Source organism: Apium graveolens, chromosome 4 (assembly GCF_009905375.1).
Source record: "Apium graveolens cultivar Ventura chromosome 4, ASM990537v1, whole genome shotgun sequence".
In the NCBI taxonomy this organism is placed as follows: Eukaryota; Viridiplantae; Streptophyta; class Magnoliopsida; order Apiales; family Apiaceae; genus Apium; species Apium graveolens.
Genome location: NC_133650.1, coordinates 79,297,650 through 79,315,271, shown reverse-complemented (window position 1 = coordinate 79,315,271; position 17,622 = coordinate 79,297,650). Strand labels below are relative to the sequence as shown.

Below are 17,622 nucleotides of genomic sequence, written 5' to 3'. Positions count from 1 at the left end.
CAACTGGGAATCTAAATCTGATTCTAAATGAGAAACAACTACAATATTATGCACTTGCAGGTTAGATTCATATTTTTTAACATGTGCATTTTAGAGAATTTTGTACTCCGGTTATATCAATTTGGAGTCTAAGATAATGTCATATTAATCTCTCAATGTTCACTTTCTACAGAAATTCATAGTTTATTGAGTTCTATTGGTAAGTCCCTGAAAGATTTCCAAGAGCTCCCTCAACCACCTTCACGCTACATGGAAGTTGATACTAATAGTTTATTAGTGGAGGAAACCAGTTATAACACTGAAGAGATGTAAAAAGAGCATAAGCTATTGTTGGAGAAATGTAACAAAGAACAGTTAGAAGTGTATAAAGCTGTAATAGATGCAGTAAAGAAAAAGGAAGGTGGTACTTTTTTTGTTTATGGCAGTGGTGGCTTCGGGAAGACTTACCTGTAAAAAACTCTAATCTGCAAATTTAGGTCTGAAGGAAAAGTAGTGCTTCCAGTTGCTTCATCCAACATTGCTGCTACTCTTATGCCGGGTGGTCGCACTGCTCATTCACGTTTCAAAATACCCATTGTGTTGGATGATTATTCCATGTGCAACATTGGACACAACTCTGACATAGCTGAACTCATCAAGCATACAAGTCTGATTATATGGGATGAAACTCCCATGCAATATCGATACGCTTTTGAATGTTTGGATCGTTCACTATGAGATATCATGAAATTAGTTCATCCTGATCGATATTATAAGCCTTTCTGTGGTATCACAATTCTTCTTGGTGGCGATTTTCATTAAAATCTCCTGGTTATTAGTCATGGTGACCGAAGCCAGATTATGTCTGCATGTATAACAAGTTCCAGATTATGGCATTTATTTCAAATTTTTGAAGTAAGACAGAACATGAGGTTGTGTAAAGGAACAAATGAAATGGAGGTTCAAAGGTTGAAGAAATTTTCACAGTGGGTGCTCAATATTGGTAATAGTAAAGTTCCCAAACCAACTGATGGAATGTTTGAGTACAATGAAGATGATATCCAGATTCCAGAAGAGTATTGTAATTTTCAGAACAAACATTATATTGATAACATGATATCCACTGTGTATCCAAATATGATTGATAACTTGAACATTCCAGATTACTGGAGTGAAAGAGCTATTTTAACTCCTGTTAATCAAACTGTCTCGCACCTGAATTCTCAAATTGTTGATCAAATTCCTGGTGAATATTTTTCATATTCTAGTATGGATTCAGCTGAAGACTTTGGAGGTAGTGAAGCAGATTTGAATTCTATATTTCCCACAGAATATCTAAATTCTCTCAACATGTCCGGCTTGCCAAGCCATGAATTGAAATTGAAGGTTGGGGTGGTTGTCATGTTGACACAAAATTTGAATCAAACACTCAGGTTATGTAATGACACACGGATGATTGTCACTAAGTGCTTGAAGAATCGTGTGCAGTGTGAAGTTATATGTGGAACTTATGTCGGAACGCGCCATTTTATCCCTAGGATGGAGTTAATTCCAAGTGATACAAGATTGCCTTTCAAGCTAGTTCGCAAGCAACTGCCTATCCAAGTCTACTATGCCATGACAATCAACAAGTCACAAGGTTAATCTTTGAAGGTGGTGGGTCTATTTTTGCCAAAACCTGTTTTTACACATGGTCAGCTATATGTTGCTCTCAGCAGAGTGACTTCACCTGAAGAGCTCAAAATCTTTATCGATTCTCCAAATGGAGAAGGTACTAACATTACCCAGAATATTGTGTACAAAGAGGATTTCTACAAATTACTTATAGTATAGATGGTCTCACAAGGATTTATCAGACTATGGCTTTGCAAACATTTTTTTGGTCCTATGTAAATGACAGGTCGGGTGGTTGTCTTAGTTGTAGTTATTTTGTAGATTATTCTGAAAAGAACATGTATCAATCTCCCAGGTTTTTGAACCACCATGACATATAATATCCAATCTCATATCAATCAAGTTTTTTTTGAAAACAGATATTCTTTTTACCTATTGTACATATATTTTTATTTTAATGCAACATACCTTAATTTTATTTATATTGATGAAGTCTGTAATTTATCACAACCAACTTCAATCATATTCTTTGTAAATGTTTAAAATTCAAATATCAAATAATAAAAATTACACCTAAAAGATGGTTATTTCATACAGAGTACTGTATGAAATATATTTTGAGAATTAAATTTTCCTACAGATTACTATATGTAGTTATATTAAAGGATATATTTGATCTTATATCAAATATATATTACAAAATAATTTTATACAACATATACCAATGAAGCATTATTTCTTTAAGACGAATGTACACTGCATTATTTTTAACTGGAACTAAATAGAAATATCATGTTCCAATAAAATCCAGACATGAAATGTAGAGAAACTAAAGAAAAAACTTTATTTGATGTAAGTGAAGCAGATAGTTATTTCATACATATTGTTCTATTAACAAATTTATTTTTTCTTATATCTTATATCCAATATATTGGGAGAATTATCTTTTTAGTATTTATACGAATAACACATTCTTTCTTTTAGCGAAAATATGTTATATTATTTTTAACTGAAAAAAAATTCACGTAAAAATAAAATCCAAAAATGAAATCTAGAGGAACAGAAGAGAAGATTGAATTGTTGTAAGCAAACCAGCTTCAAGTTGTATACACAGTACTCTGTATGTAGTTCGATTAACGGTCTGAATTGTATATTACATCGAATACATTGAACGAATTATTTTTATTGTGTTTATACAACTGAAGCATTATTTTTTTTAAGTAAAACATTGCTTATATTATTTGTCACTGGCAAATAAATAAAAATATCATGTTAAAATAAAATCCAAACATTAATTATTGACGAACTCAAAAAAAATTCCTCTTGGTGTAAGAGAAGCAGCTGGTTATTTCATACAAAGTACTTTATATATTTCTATTAACATATATATTCTATTTTATATCCAATATATTGGGAGAATTACCTTTTTGGTGTTTATACGAATAACACATTATTTCTTTAAGATAAAATATATTATATTATATTTTAAATCAGAAAATAATTAATAGCAAGTTAAAATAAAATCCAAACATGAAATATAGAGTAACTAAAGAAATATAATATAATTTTATACTCTGTATAATTATATAAGTAGAACATTGCTTATATTATTTGTCACTGGCAAATAAATAAAAATATCATGTTAAAATAAAATTCAAACATTAATTATGATGAACTCAAGAAAAAATCCTCTTGGTGTAAGAGAAACAGCTGGTTATTTCATACAGAGTACTCAATATATATATATATATATATATATATATATATCTATTAACAGATATATTCTATTTTATATCAAATATATTGGGAGAATTATCTTTTTGGTGTTTATACGAATAACACATTATTTCTTTAAGATAAAATATATTATATTATATTTTTAATCGGAAAATAATTTATAGCAAGTTAAAATAAAATCCAAACATGAAATATAGAGTAACTAAAAAGAAGATTGCATTTGTTCTAAAAGAACAAACATTAAGTGTTATACAGAGTACTGTATTTAATTCGATTAATGGATAAATTTAGTCTTATTTCCAATTTATTGAATGATTTATCTTAATTCTATTTATACGAATGAAACATTAAATTTTTGAAGACCAATGTAAGTTATTTAAATATTTTATATGTATGATCTAATGGCGTGATAAATTCCATTTTTATAGATGTTTATTTAAAAAATGACAATACCATGTAAGAATTTTATTTTTACATTCAAAATTTATAATAAGTTATCTTTGTTCTCTTTATATTGATGTACCATTCTTGCTGCACCAAAAAAGTAGTTATATTTATTGTAAATCACTATAAAAATAATTTTGGTGATAAATACATATGTCAATGTGAAATTAAATTCTACATAATATAGAGGAAGAGAAGAGAAGATTGAATTGTTGTAAGCAAACAGCTTCAAGTTGTATACAAAGTACTTTGTATGTAGTTCGATTAACGGTCTGCATTGTATATTACATCGAATACATTAAACGAATTATCTTTATTGTGTTTATGCAACTGAAGCATTATTTTTTTAAGTAGAACATTGCTTATATTATTTGTCACCGGCAAATAAATAAAAATATTATGTTAAAATGAAATCCAAACATTAATTATCGACAAACTCAAGAAAAATTCCTCTTGGTGTAAGAGAAGGAGATGGTTATTTCATACAAAGTACTTTATATATTTCTATTAACAGATATATTATATTTTATATCCAATATATTGGGAGAATTATCTTTTTGGTGTTTATACGAATAACACATTATTTCTTTAAGATAAAATATATTATATTATATTTTTATCAGAAAATAATTAATAGCAAGTTAAAATAAAATCCAAACATAAAATATAAAGTAACTAAAAAGAAGATTGAATTTGTTCTAAAAGAACCAACTTCAAGTGTTATATAGAGTACTGTATTTAATTCGATTAATGGATAAATTTAGTCTTATTTCCAATTTATTGAATGATTTATTTTAATTCCGTTTATACGAATGAAACATTAAATTTTTGAAGACAAATGTAAGTTATTTAAATATTTTATATGTATGATCTAATGGCGTGATAAATTCCATTTTTATAGATGTTTATTTTAAAAATGACAATACCATGCAAGTATTTTATTTTTACATTCAAAATCTATAATAAATTATCTTTGTTCTCTTTATATTGATGAACCATTCTTGCTCCACCAAAAATGTAGTTATATTTATTGTAAATCACTATAAAAATAATTTTGGTGATAAATACATATGTCAATGTAAAATTAAATTCTACATAATATAGAGGAACAGAAGAGAAGATTGAATTGTTGTAAGCAAACCAGCTTCAAGTTGTATACAAAGTACTCTATATGTAGTCCGATTAACGGTCTGCATTGTATATTACATCGAATACATTGAACGAATTATCTTTATTGTGTTTATACAACTGAAGCATTATTTTTTTAAGTAGAACATTGCTTATATTATTTGTCACTGGAAAATAAATAAAAATATTATGTTAAAATGAAATCCAAACATTAATTATTGACGAACTCAAGAAAAATTCCTCTTGGTGTAAGAGAAGGAGCTGGTTATTTCATACAGAGTACTTTATATATTTCTATTAACAGATATATTCTTTTTTATATCCAATATATTGGGAGAATTATCTTTTTGGTGTTTATACGAATAACACATTATTTCTTTAAGATAAAATATATTATATTATATTTTTAATCAGAAAATAATTAATAGCAAGTTAAAATAAAAGTCAAACATGATATATAGAGTAACTAAAGAAATATATTATTATTTTGTACTCTGTATAATTATATAAGTAGAACATTGCTTATATTATTTGTCAGTGGCAAATAAATAAAAATATCAAGTTAAAATAAAATCCAGACATTAATTATTGACGAACTCAAGAAAAATTCCTCTTGGTGTAAGAGAAGCAGCTGGTTATTTCATACAGAGTACTTTATATATATATTTTTATTAACAGATATATTCTATTTTATATCCAATATATTGGGAGAATTATCTTTTTGGTGTTTATACGAATAACACATTATTTCTTTAAGATAAAATATATTATATTATATTTTTTATCAGAAAATAATTTATAGCAAGTTAAAATAAAAATCCAAACATGAAATATAGAGTAACTAAACAGAAGATTGATTTTTTTCTATCGTAGGTAACCCGCAGCCGCTATCCTTCGGGTGCGCACTGGGTAAACCCTACGGGCTCACGCAATAGCCTGCAAACCACGTGAACGAAGGTAAACCGCATTTAAGCGACAGGCTCTGACTCAGGAGGCATAATCATAAATTCTCCTCCCGTGGGATTCGAACCTGTGACCAAGAGGATAGTTTTCCTCTCTTTAACCAGCTGAGCCAACCCTTGCGGGCACAGAAGATTGAATTTGTTCTAAAAGAACCAACTTCAAGTGTTATACACAGTATTGTATGTATTTCGATTAATGGATAAATGTAGTCTTATATCCAATTTATTGAAAGATTTATCTTAATTCTATTTATATGAAGGAAATATTAAATTTTTGAAGACGAATGTAAGTTATTTAAATATTTTATACGTATGATCTAATGGCGTAATAAATTCCATTTTTATAGATGTTTATTTAAAAATGACAATTCCATGCAAGTATTTTATTTTTACATTCAAAATCTATAATAAATTATCTTTGTTCTCTTTATATCGATGAACCTTTCTTGCTACACCAAAAACGTAATTATATTTATTGTAAATCACTATAAAAATAATTTTGGTGATAAATACATATGTCAATGTGAAATTAAATTCTACATATATAAGTATTTATAGTAAATCATAATTGAATTTGATGTTATCATGATTTTTATTATTTATAAATGTATTATGTATATATAATATTTAAATAAAAATCAATCAAGACAAAATTTTCCATCCTAAACTGTGAAGACACCTAATATGATATTGTCAAAAAATTGTAGAAATCAAGCATCAAATTGTTATACCATTTTGGCATGCTTACAGAGCACAAATGGAGGAAATAGAAATGTTTTACACATTTCCGTGTATAGTCAAGAAAACCAAAGCAACAGGCTTTGTAGGGTTAATTTTTTAGAGATGTAAATGTACGCATGCATACGAACTCGGTTTGTAAATGTATAATCTTTACATGTAAAACAGATATGTCTACATCAATAGAGGTTCGTCTTATTCCAAATTTGAAACATCTACCACCTATCTATGTTCGAGTTACACCAAAGTGTATACATGCAAGACATTTAACTTGGGCCGAAGAGAAATGCTTTCTTCTACCACGAAGAAATAGAGTCAAACTTGAAAGCTAATCTGCATCTTAACAAAGATGTAATTTTTTTTTCAAGAATTGTTTACGTTACTCACATTATTACCAGTATGAACATATCATATGCAGAAAACATTGATTAATTCCATTGCAAGTATACACCTAAAACACCAAGGTAACTTCTCAATTAATAGGCTCATCACATTAATTTTTTTGACATGCTTCATTTTCACTTTCATTCTTTTCTTGGTGTAAGAGCTTCCTGACAATGTCTTTTAACAAGTTTGATAGTTTAACTGCTTTAAATGACTCCAAATTCTACTGGAATATTCGTGTGAGGACACAAGCTGTTTGGAGTTGAATCACTCGACACACTCAAGAACTGAAGGGGATGAATATGATTCTGGTGGACGATTCAGTAATAAATTTGTGCTTAATATCTTGAGTTAAATCATTGTTCAATAATAAAATTAAATTTTCTGTAGAATACTCGCATTCATGCTTTTATAAGTGCTGCAAATGTGGAGAACCTGAAAGAAGAAATTATTGAGGGCAATATTTATACCATGTCAAATTTCAGCGTGAAGGACTATGTTGGATATGAAACTAATCGAGCCATTAGAAATTCAAAACATATATATTTCTTCAATCACAAGTTATCAAAAGAGATTTAAGCCCTGGATTACCAATATCTGAACTAAGTGTCGACTTGTTTGACGTTGAATCACTTGAAAAGATGACTACAGACAACCGTTTCTTGACAGGTAAATTTTACATTATTGAACTACAATCATATATGCATAGTGACAAAATCTTATATTTGTATATATATGTTAGATGTTGTTGGTATTGTACAAGATGTTCAAGAGCGCTAAGTTTATAAGAATGACAATGCTGAGAAGTCTCTTATAAAGTTTAAAATAACAAATGGAAGGTATGATGTATAACAATATAAGTGCAATATTTTAGTAGGAGTTGAATACATCTATTAGTAAAATCTTTACTAACATGACATTTTATAGGATTGTAATTGGATTAACTTTATTTGGTGAACTCTGTAATCTCTTTGAGCAAGCGTATAATACATGTGCAGCAGGCTCTCCATCTGTCATTGTAGTACTAACAAGTGCTAAGGCAAATAAATATGATAGTAAGATATCTTTTTCTTCAATTAAGTTGTCCTTAATTTGTTGAAATCAATGTTATGTGCCTGATTTATTGTCACAATGTGTGTAATCAATTATTTAAACAGACAATACTACTTTGACAAACTTTCATGCTACAAGGTTCTACATTAATGTTGATCATGATGCTGTCAACCAACTAAGACAGAGGTTAAAAATTATCTCCCCTATAAACTTTCTTCAATTACATTAGACATAAATCTTACCTCCCACAAATTTACATATTCAAAAATATTAGTTCCTTTAATCCGCAATTTGTAGGGCTCAAGATCCAAGTTTCTTTTCACAATAGATGGCAGTGAAGGAGGAAGAAATTCTCAAATTCTTCACAGTTTCAGAAATTAAAGAACTAAATGAGCAATACATTGAGGTCAGCTACTTATCAAGTTTTTTCATATGTATAAACCTACTTTCCAATCTCTTCAATCTTCTAATCTATTATGACTAATATTGATTTCTTTTATATAGAAAAAAGTAATGTGCGAGGTAACTGTGAAGAAGCTTGTTGATAAGAGTAAATGGTTCTACAACAACTGTACCACATGTACACAAGAGGTGAACAAAGTTGAAGGGCGTTAAAAGTGCAACGTTTGTAATCGTGTATACCTTATCCGGACAAGAGGTAGAACATTCCTCCACCCTTTTTTGCAATATGTTATTTTCAGGTCAGTGATTATTTGAACAATTGAAATACAGGTACATATTAACCATATTGTGTTATGATGAAACTGGTGGTATTGCAATAATTGTGCATGATCGTCAAGTGCTTAAAATTATTGGCAAGTCTATTTTTGAGGTTTTGATGGATGAGGATGATGAGGTTTGTTCATATTCTGTATCCATGCCTTAAATACCTTTTACAGTAACTTAAATTTGAATGATTTGTTACTTATTCTCTATGTATAATAACTTGACCAGTTTGAAGATGAATCACCACTTTCATTAATACTAAAGGTATTGGAGAAGAAGAAGTATGCTATCACCCTACTTCTCACCGAAGACAACATAAAAAATGGATCACAAGTTTACAATGCTGTAGATATCTCTAATGCTTTCGAAGTATCGGGCACAAACACCCCCGGCAAGCCTGATAATGTAGATGAAACTTCAATGATCAAAGTATGAGTAAATTTACAAAACAATAATTAAATTATTCACTTATTTATTATATGTCAAAGTGTTGGATAAGTTAATGTTAGTGACAATATGTTTAACTAACACATTTAATTTTACTTTGGAAACAAATGGAAAAGAAATTATGCATCCAAATGATACACCATCTACAGCCAAATCATCAAACCAAAGCCAGGAAGACCAGTGACATTATTCTACATGACACTAATGATAAGGTGACAATCAACAGGTTGAAAAACATAAAGACCGAGAAGAGTAAGTTTATAATGATTTATAGCTTATAAAATCTGTCAAGTTAACAGAATAAATTTGTATTTTTTTACATCACTGACTTTGACTATTTCTTTTTCGACAGCGTGATTTGCAACTAAATGAATACTATGAACCCGCCTTTTGTTGTTTTGTTTATCAAACTTCCTTTCAAAATTTTTAATCCTTCAGTATCCTCCGACATGTAATGTGTCTTCATTTTTCATAATGTTGTGAACATGTGGACAACATTTTCTATTACTTAGTACTATGTCTTTTGCTACCAACAAACTCTTATGAAGTGAAATTCTGGTTGTAAAAATCAAATATTTATAAATCAAGTCACTAATATGTTGTGTTTACTGTTATGAAGCCAAGACATATTATAAGGTCCAACATGATATTCCAATAGTTTTTATGCAGTAAATTTGCATATCATTTAGTTCATACAATAAACAATGATATCATTTTTTATATTGTGCGACATTTGTTCAAATTTATTCCTTACAAGGATAATAATATCAAATAGAATATGCTTAATTTAGAATATGTTGTTCAATAATATGACACTACATATGTTACTACCAAATTAAATTCGACAAAAGAAACAAGTATGCATTGATCTAAGCATAGATGCGTGTTAACTAACACCTTTTAAATGAAAAAATTAAATCACATACAAAATTCTAAATGTGGAACCCAATCGAATTATAAGTGGTTCATTTATTTATCATGAAACTCAAAGTGAAATTATTCTTCATAATACCCTTGCTTTGTATGATCAACAACATCAAGATTAATGAAAAAATGAAGAATGCCTGACAAAATACTGAAAATATTTGGCTCACATATGTCCAAGATAGTTTATAGTTCATTATAACATTGGATTCTTTGTTCTTTTCAATTATATATAAATGACAACCTAATATTTGACAAATTAATTAAAGGATCTGGAAAGTATTTACAACTCCTTTGGCAAAAACTCTTTATACAGCTACTCCTACTTCGAAGCCCCAGAGTCTTTTACCTCTAATCTGTTTGCTTGCATACCATCACCTCAGAAAATGATGAAGTTGAAGTATAACACCATTGACCAACTGAAGAAAGGAAGATACCAGTGGAAAGTTAGAGCCGAGTGATTCGTTTATGGAGGGGAGTTTCAATGATTGGAGAACCTTTTTAAAGGCTTTAACATTCTTTTATTGGATGAAAAGGTATATTACACAACATACTTACTTTCTTTAAAATTAGTTCTTAGTACTACAACTCTGCCTAATGATAGTTAGTTTATGTTTTCATATAACATATGTATTTTGAACCTTTTGTTGATACATGCACAAAATATTAGGATTCAGGCTTTCATTCCATGTCCAATTTCAGAAGATATGGAACAGAAAATTGAGGTGGGAAAATGCTACACTTTCTCCAACTTCACTATCAAGGAGTATAAGCCAGAAGACAATTACAAATGTGTACGAATTGATAAACAGCTTATATTCAGCAAACACACGGATGTACGCGAACTTGATGAACACGAACTCATGATTGAAAGGAATGGTTTTGATTTCTTTGATTTGTATGAACTTGGTTCACCAGTTAATCAAAATGTCTATCTAACAGGTACATACATCAATGTCTATTAATTCTTTTTACAGCCTTATTCATATTTAAAGAACTTAATTCCTCTACATTATGTCTTTCTATAGATATTATGGGAGTTATTCACATGCCACAACCTTTAAGAAAATTTCTAAATGTAAAAGGCCAAGAACAAGTTCAGAAGAAGTTTGAATCAACCGATAAAAGGTTCAGTTACTGTTTTCATATACAAAAAAATCAAATAGTATACATGATAGTTTGTTAAAATTCTTAAATTCTATGTAGAACAACTGTTCGAGTCACTTTATGGGATGCATTTGCTGAGACATTTGAGGATGTTTTGTCAAAATTGACAGAACTACCTCCTATTGTCATTCTAGCAAGTGCAAAGGTCAGCGAGTGGAAAGGTACACATGAGTATTCAATCACTAAAGTAAAATGAAATTATTAGATTCAAGAACACCGAGGAGTTATTTTTCCAACAGGAAGAATCGATGTGTGTAATGTTGGAGCGAAAGCCTTCTACCTCAACTACAACCACCATAGCGTAATTGTAATGCGTAAAATGTAAACTAACCACCTCATATTTTCTTATACAAATATCTAATAAATATTTACTACTACAGATTTACAAGTTATAACTAAATATTAACAATGCAGGTTAAGCAAACCAATCTTCTCCCAACATAATTTTAAAGGTGAGACAAGGGAAACAAACAGGCTCTACACTGTTGCAGATATCAAAAATTTGGGTAGAGATTATATTCAGGTGAAAGATAGTTTAAGTTTATATTACAAGATTATTGTTTCTATGTACAACCTTAGATTATACTAGTTTACTTAACATTTGTTGCTCCTGCATATAATACCTTTTATTATAGACTAGAGTCATATGTCAAGTTGAAGTCACAAAGGTCGAATAAACGGATAACTGGTATCATTGCGTTTGTACATCCTGTTACGAACAAATTGAAAACTTAGATGGAAAATACCAATGTGTCAAGTGCGATAGGAATGTGCCTAATCCAGACAAAAAGTATGTGAAGCTGTACATTACTTATTATACTTTTCTGATCACTAAAAAATTCGAGACATTTATAATTTCATGATATGCAACATAGGTTCCAACTTTGCATTACTGGTTTGGATACAACAGACAACATTCCTATTCTACTATGCGATCGCGAGGTGCGAACCATTATTGGGAAAACAGTTAATGAAGTTGTACTAAATATTTCAGTCAAATAATACTTTCTATATATATAATAAACATTTGAATTTACCTATATTTTTGATTTAGGAGCAAGTGAAAGGGATCTTTCCATGGATGTTAAAATCAATTATCAATAAGAAATACACCATTAAGTTAATGCTAAGAGAAGAAAACATAGATAGCCTAACACAAGTATATGTTGCAACAAACATTTTCAGTGGTTTTGAGTGGGATAGTGACACAACCATGGAACAATGCTCAATATCAAATACTACACAATCAAAGACACAGGTAGTCAAATTTATCTCTTCATTTCCTATTAATATAAACTTACAGTACTAATTTATGATTCTTACAATGCCCCTAAAAAATTACAGGCATCTGGATCTACATACCACCTGGACAAACTGTCCCAGATGAACTTTGAAACACCCAAAAACAACAAGAAAAAGCACAAGTGAAGGATCTCTTTTTTCAGCATTAAGAATGTTATTATTAAGTGCAAGTTTTTATAGATTATCAATTAACTGCTCTGCTTTTAAGTATTCCGGCAACCTCATGTAAAAACTAATGTCTGCTCAAACTCTACTTTCCACATTATCGCACTTAAATTTTTTCAATCTCTTATATCTACTTTTATAAGCATTATTCTAATATTTATAGGTCAAACATATGCAAAGTAACAAAATGCAAACAAGTTTACTCATCTTAACATACTTCATCTGAAAAATGAGTTAGTCATCTGGATCACACTTGATCACAGTTACGGTGAAATGATAGTACGATTCTATGGCGCAATAAAAAACACATATATCTCCAACCTTCAATCCCAAAGAGTCTCGAAACTCCATCCAACCATCATGAATTGTTGTACGCTTCCAATCACTTCTCTTCCTAACTTCCAGTCTCTATGCAGATTCTCTCGAGTACACATTTATGTAATCAATTCTCCCCCGAATGTTGCACAAATCCTTACACTCATTTGAGATATCCTAACCAAAATAAAGTTCATGTCCATTACTTTTCATAAACTCAATTATAAAGTAATTGTTCTTTATATAGGCCAATGTCCAAAAAAAATAGTGTTATGGGAGACACGAAATTAGCACATACCACACCATGACAATATCTTAACATATGGTATGGTTGGATCGTTATCTCAAATCCATGAGCTCTCGCGACAATAAATTTTTTTAAAAGAAAGCATTAAAATTATATAAATATTTCTATATGATATGTAGCCAATACTAATTAAACCAATACAGATATATAGTTGATTGAAAGATACGAATAATATAGTTCAAACAATATTACCATCAGAAGTTGGAGGAAGCCCATGCGAAGCGGGCATAAATACTAGTATCATATAACAACTGAATGCAGAACATTACAAAATATTTTATTCTAGGAAAATGTTTAGTTTACATAATATTTATTCAGCTTGCAGAATATACACATTCTATTAATTAAATTTAATTAATCTTCAACAATTGTAATGAATGAGTGATATTCGTATAACATAATTCATAAAATAATATATTTTATAGTATTTTGATTGTAGAACATAAGTGGTCTTCAAGGTCACTGATAAAATAGTGGTCTTCATAGAAGTTTACTCTTATATATATATATATATATATTAATTTTAAGTATTTTAAAATCTATACTATACTATAATAATCAGAATGGGGTATAATTTGGTTCAACGGCTATTTCCTCATTTTGGTTATTAAAAAAGTAAATGAATAGTATTATATATCCGCTAAACTACTACACCTAGACTACTTATACTACTAAACTATATGACCACAACTTATTCTATTATTAAAAAATAAATAAATAGTGGTATATATCCGCTAAACTACTAATTTCTTAAACTATTGGACATATTCTATTTATCCAACTAAACTACAACCACATGTTATCCTATTATTTTTATTATAAATTTATAATTATTATATATTTATATAAATATTTTAAAATTATAATATGACGGGATAAATAAAAAATTTAAATAATAAAGAGAACTCATGCATCGCATGAGATTTAAGCTAGTATTATTTAATTTCATTATAAATCTATTATCTATCTAATACATATAATACATTAGCAAGGGGTTCGCTGAGCAAATCTATTATATATATAATACTGCAACATCAAGTTTTTGGGGAAATATTTTATTCATAATTACTATTTTGCCCCTGTATTTTATTAAATATTAAAAATTGTTGTTTTGGATGGGAATAGAACCCAAGTCAACTATTTGTAACTTTAACATATCAACCACTTGAGCTAGAGACACATTTGTGTAAGTATTGATAACATCAAGTGTTGAGGTAGAGGTTACTTATTTACATTGTGTCTTACTCTATATTTAATTTGATATTTATTTTAATATATATAAAAAATATAATAATTTGAGACTTGATTAAATAACTCATTTCTATATACTAACTTTATACTAACGCAAAACAACAAGAGTATATATTTTTTAATTGTATAACTTTTTTATTTATAGTTAAATTTAGAGTTCATAGACAACTTTAATAAAAAAAATTAATTTTAAACCCAAATTTCTTGTGTAACATAGCCAACTTATTCTAATCAACGAACCAAAGCATGATCTTCTAATCATAGTAATTTTAAAAATATATTTTTCTCTATAACCATTGAACTATGTTAGCCTCTTTATACTCATTTTATAAAAGAATAATGTAGGATATTCACAAGCATAAAATATACAATATTGATAGACGGACATTCAATAAATAAATAAACTCATCCAATAAATTAATAATCACGATAAATTAAAAAAATTACATTCCCGAATGTATTCATTGATCGAGATTTTATTATACATGTTTGTGACTGTTCTAGGGATGAGCAAACCCGGACAAACCGAAACCAAAACCGAACAAAACCGAACCAAACCGCACCATTAAAAACTGAACCAATTAATAACCAAACTGAATAACAACCGATCCGGAAATATCGTTGCGGTTTGGTTTTAATATTTTTAAACCGAATACAAACCGACCTGTGGCGCCCTCCAAACCCAGGTCAGAAGTTTGGGGTCCACACACACACACACCTTATTTATAACCTACTTATAAAAATAATAAAGATAATAACAATATGCAGTGACTCTACTTACCAACTACCACGGATCGCAACAGGTTAAAGTATGCACACAAGCCACATACACAAACTTATGTTATAAACGCCCAAATCCCAACTATTTAAACTTACAACTGAATATTAAACATTATTACAAACTACACAAAATTAAACTTTTCCAAAAGCCGTTAGCTAGCTTATTCCGATCAACCTGGAATCCTAGCTCTAGCACTGCATTGGGGATCCTCGCTACCAACAGGTTCCTTCTTAACTGAAAAAGAGTATAAACAAAATCGCACAAATGAGCTAACTAGCTCAGCAAGTCACATTGACAATACTGAGAATAAATAATGATCAAGTGAAATGAGTTAAGGTATCAAGTGAACAATGAATATTGATTTAGAATTGGATATTAGATTTTTATTTTAAAAACCAAGTTTAGGCTGCTGATCAGTCACACACTAATCCCGAGAAAGGCACACAACTCTGCTCTAATTACTGGATCCAAGGTACACATTGGCCTAACTTGACCACCAATCTGGTTTGACCACATATCTGGTCCACAATTTTATAAAACAATCCAATTCTATCACAATAACAGCATAAACAATGTAAAGCAATAAACAGATTCATAAACAACATTGGATTTCCAATCATGAGATGGTTTCAATCTTCACAAGGAAATAATATGGAAATTACAAAGAATGGCTATCAGGTGGTGAAAGAATTGGATAACAAAAGAATCAAAGTTTCAGAGTTACAAGGATTTGGTCTTTCAATATATAAGGTACAATGGTTTGAGTATGTAGTAATCATGGTTTAGTGTTCAGTATTTAGTTTGTATGTATTTGTGGAGTAGTATCATATATCTGTTGTTCGTATTCGGGTATTCAATAATCAATGGTTCAGAAAGAATAAGGTTTACGGCTCAAAGATCAATAACTGTAATCAAGGTTTAGGGTTCAGTGCTTCAAAACACTTGCAATATAAAACAGAACTATCAACTATTCACAGTATATCTCGAGAAAGTTCAGAATACTTGCCTTGTATTAGCTTGCTACACTTAATAGGTTTCAATCATAACCTCTTACTCCTCGACTACTTGCTTCCCTTTCCTACGCCTTGCCTTTTCTGCTCACATAACATAAGTATCTATCAATACTCAACTCATATGATTCTACTCTATATAAGCTTCTATCTACCTTTCGTTTTACCCAAATCCGATTTATAGATTGAAAGATACGATCAAAACAGTCATATAACATACACATACGCATTTAACACGTTAATCAATGCACATATAACACATAACACGTAAGATATTTGATTGAAAATACTTTTCAAAGAAGGTTTGATGTTAAAAGGATTTTTCAGATACTTAATATGGATTTTAAAACATTTTTTAAAATTTAAACGGGTCGTTGAACCATTTTTGAAACAATAAACAGGGTTCGGTTGGCCGATTCTGGCTTCAAAATAATTTTATAATAATTATCGAGCCTTGAAAACAATTTAGAATAATATTTTAAAGCTCAAACTATTTTTTGGAATTTCTAAATCAAAAATAAATAATTAAATCCAATTAAATTATTATTTAAAATCAATTAATAATTAATTAAATCAATTCATCAATTAATTTTCGAATTAATTGACCAATTAACTAATTAATTATTAACTAAAATTAATTAACTAATTAATTCAGATTTATTTTTGAATTAAAAATAATTTTTGGAATTTTATTAATTGAAAACGAATTTCTGTAATTAAAATAAATGGAAAATATTATTTTTAAATAATTTATAAATAACAATCCTATTTTTGCAAATTCTGGAAAGTTCAGGGACCAAACTTCATCGTTTTCAAAAGTACAGGGACTAAAGTGCAATTTTACAACCCCGTCGCCGGAAAACGCCCTGTCTTGCCAGAGACGGCGTTCCCGGGATCCTCACACCTCCACAAGCTCCAGATCACTTCTCCTAATCACCAGGAACACAACTCAACAATCAAATCGTTCTAATAACCCCGGCGTTGGCCGGAAATTGGCCGAGAAGTTCGCCGGTTCCGGCGAACTTTATTTGCTTCGATTCGAGCAAACCAGGAATCGTCAGTTGTTGTAATATACATGAATCAATTGCAAATTCAACAAGGAACACGATACAATCAAAAAAAAAATCTAATAACCCCTAGAATAAAAAGGCCCAAGTTTCAATTAAAAACATTTATACGGGTTATAAA

The 17,622-nt window shown here is 29.4% G+C and overlaps 1 protein-coding gene across 1 annotated transcript; it reads left to right on the top strand.

Annotated features, from left to right (window-relative positions):
* Window positions 1-906: 906 nt before the first annotated feature.
* On the top strand, window positions 907-1,623 carry LOC141718661 (uncharacterized). Its single transcript, XM_074521040.1, has one exon. It carries the CDS (start codon window positions 907-909, stop codon window positions 1,621-1,623), a length of 717 nt encoding a protein of 238 aa, XP_074377141.1.
* Window positions 1,624-17,622: the final 15,999 nt, after the last annotated feature.